This window comes from Penaeus japonicus, unplaced genomic scaffold (assembly GCF_977035675.1).
Source record: "Penaeus japonicus unplaced genomic scaffold, GWHDUDI00000001_assembly GWHDUDI00000034, whole genome shotgun sequence".
Taxonomy (NCBI): domain Eukaryota; kingdom Metazoa; phylum Arthropoda; class Malacostraca; order Decapoda; family Penaeidae; genus Penaeus; species Penaeus japonicus.
The window spans coordinates 8,331,919-8,334,418 of NW_028234436.1; the positions used below are offsets into that span (position 1 = coordinate 8,331,919).

At 34.6% G+C, this 2,500-nt stretch overlaps 1 protein-coding gene across 1 annotated transcript in view; it reads right to left on the minus strand.

Annotated features, from left to right (window-relative positions):
- The window catches only part of LOC122260555 (putative cytochrome P450 CYP44), a 31,431-nt gene that overhangs the window by 25,988 nt on the left and 2,943 nt on the right, over window positions 1-2,500 (minus strand). The window contains exons 3-4 of the mRNA XM_086530998.1: window positions 1,978-2,107; window positions 1,071-1,299 (exon numbers count right to left, since the gene is read on the minus strand). Coding sequence (XP_086387124.1) covers window positions 1,071-1,299; window positions 1,978-2,107 — 359 coding nt within the window. The remainder of the gene's footprint in view (window positions 1-1,070; window positions 1,300-1,977; window positions 2,108-2,500) is intronic.

The window sequence follows — 2,500 nt, forward strand, 5'->3', positions numbered from 1 at the left end:
TTAGGGCCACTGTAAAAGGCATCCCTACTGGCACAGGGGCACATTCCACCTTCTGCTTCTCATTCTGCCTGCACATCCTTCATCGTCGGTACTTTAGAGCAAGAGGTCAGCAACTTGGTATGTGCCATTGCTCTATAAAGATAGTGCTTGCTAGAGACCGTGGATGGGTGCCATTAAAGGCTCTCTCTCCTGCTGGTGCTAAAAGAAAGTGGTGCCATCTAAGTTTTGGACGTTAGGCGAAACCCATTTTGTTCAATACTATTGCAATTGCAATAATTAAGACTGCAATTGTCATCATCACACACTCATTACTCATAGCACAATAAAATAACACAGTGATCCAAAATCCCTGAACATCATGTTCGTCATGACGCTTGTCGTCAGGCCAAACCTCCTGTGTCATGTATGTCATTACACCCTTCTACAATGGGTTAATGTTTCCTTGATCATCATTATCCTTACCATCTTTTTACTTAATTTCATCATTGTCATTATTATTATAATTTTTATAATTATTATCCTATTTATTACTATATTATTATCATCACAATATTTGTTAACAACAATGATAAAAAAATTGAAAGAACACTTTTTACCCAATCATTCAAGGAAAAAGTTAAAGATGTGAGGTCAGGTAACAAATCATTTGTGGGTTTAACCATTTAGATATGGGGGATCCATTTTTGAGTTGGGCCCGAAAACGGGAAACAGTGATACCTGGGCTTTTATTTCAGTGGGAGAGTGTCTCCTGAGACATCTAATACTTAGTAGAGTCTATGGATGAGCACCCTTCAAGGCTTTCTTTCCTGCTGGAGCTAGGAAAGTATTGTGCCATCTATGTTTTCAATTTCAAACACAACTGTAGCTGTTGTAAGGATGATTTCCATCATTTGTCATTATATATAATTAATACTCTTAACATGATTATAAATAGTAATGACAAAAAAGACTATAATAAAACAACAACAACAACAACAATATTACCCAATATTACAAGCTTTTGTAAAATAATACATCCATTACTATTAACACAGAAACCAAAAGAAAAGAAGACTAAACTCTGAACTCACATGTTACCAAGGCCAAGCGACATGTCTTTCTCCTGACGGTAAAATTGTGTTGTTTCCTGCAAAGGTGGAATGTATGGGGTCTTGCCATCATTCTCATACACGGTGCGAATATCAGCTGGGTCAAACACATGTACAATGACCTGTGACCCAAAGTGTTCTTTAACAAGAGGTCCATACTGATGGTAGAGGTCACACACATGGTAATGGTAGTCTTGGAGTTTCTTCAGACCTTAAAAACAAAGAGAATGGTTCAGGATGATAATGAAGAAAAATATATGTACTTGTCTAAATGGGCATAAATAAATATCTATCTATATCCATCTATACAGATATAAATATATCTTCACATACTAAACACATACACAGAATCAAAACTGATATGAAGTAAAAGATTCTATATATTAAATATAACTTTTCATTACCTTGGCAGTATCTCAATTGTATCCTTCTAATGAAGAGCAATATTCATCCTACAAATAAATGAAACACCCGTTCTCTCAATATACAATTACATTCATCCTATCAATAGCTCTAATTACTTTAACACAATAGCACTGGGATATAATCTGAGTGCACTAGACTTACACCTGATTAATATCAAGATTGATCACTCATAATCAAAATTATAAGCACAGGGACATTGTTTTTTCCCTTGTCTTTGATTATGGGTAAACAGAATATTGTTTTTGTTTGTAATAAATGCATAAAAAAATGAGGTTTAGGCCATCAGAGCCACAAAACTCCATGAACAGAACAGTGCACAAGTCTCTGTTCTCATGGTATCTAGAGGTGCTATATGATTTATGGCCAATCCTTGTCATAAAAAGTATAAATATGTCATCATTGGGTCAAATATGGCCACACCCAAAGAGCTAAATAGGAACAGCAAATCTTTTGAGGTACCAACCAAGTTTGTACGGCAACAGAGTACCAATGATAGGCAGCCTCAGAGGTCCTGGTATTGATGAGAAAGGTTTGCTCTCTTCGGAAACCCCCGTGGAGATGCTGGGACTCACGCTGCTCATGCATCTTAGGTGCTGCCAGAAAAAAAAAAAAAAAAAAAAAAAATCCTAAATTAGGCTCATGATATACAACTGTTTCCTATAACCAATTCTTTTGAGTCCAGGCTCAAGACATATTTCTACATCTTTGAGGGTCATTCAATGTTTTCTTTAGAAATGGACGAGATGATAAGAATAACAAAAATAGTAATAATAGAAATAATAATAATAATAATAATAATAATAATAAGAGTAACAGAATAATAATAATGATAATAACAATAGCACAAACAATAATAATACCAACAACAAAAAAATAAAATGATCCAAAATCGATACTAATAACTGAGACTGTTATTTATGAGATGTTTTTTATAGTGTGTATATATGGTTCTAAATGACTTGAAATGCTGAGACTTTCATTGCTCA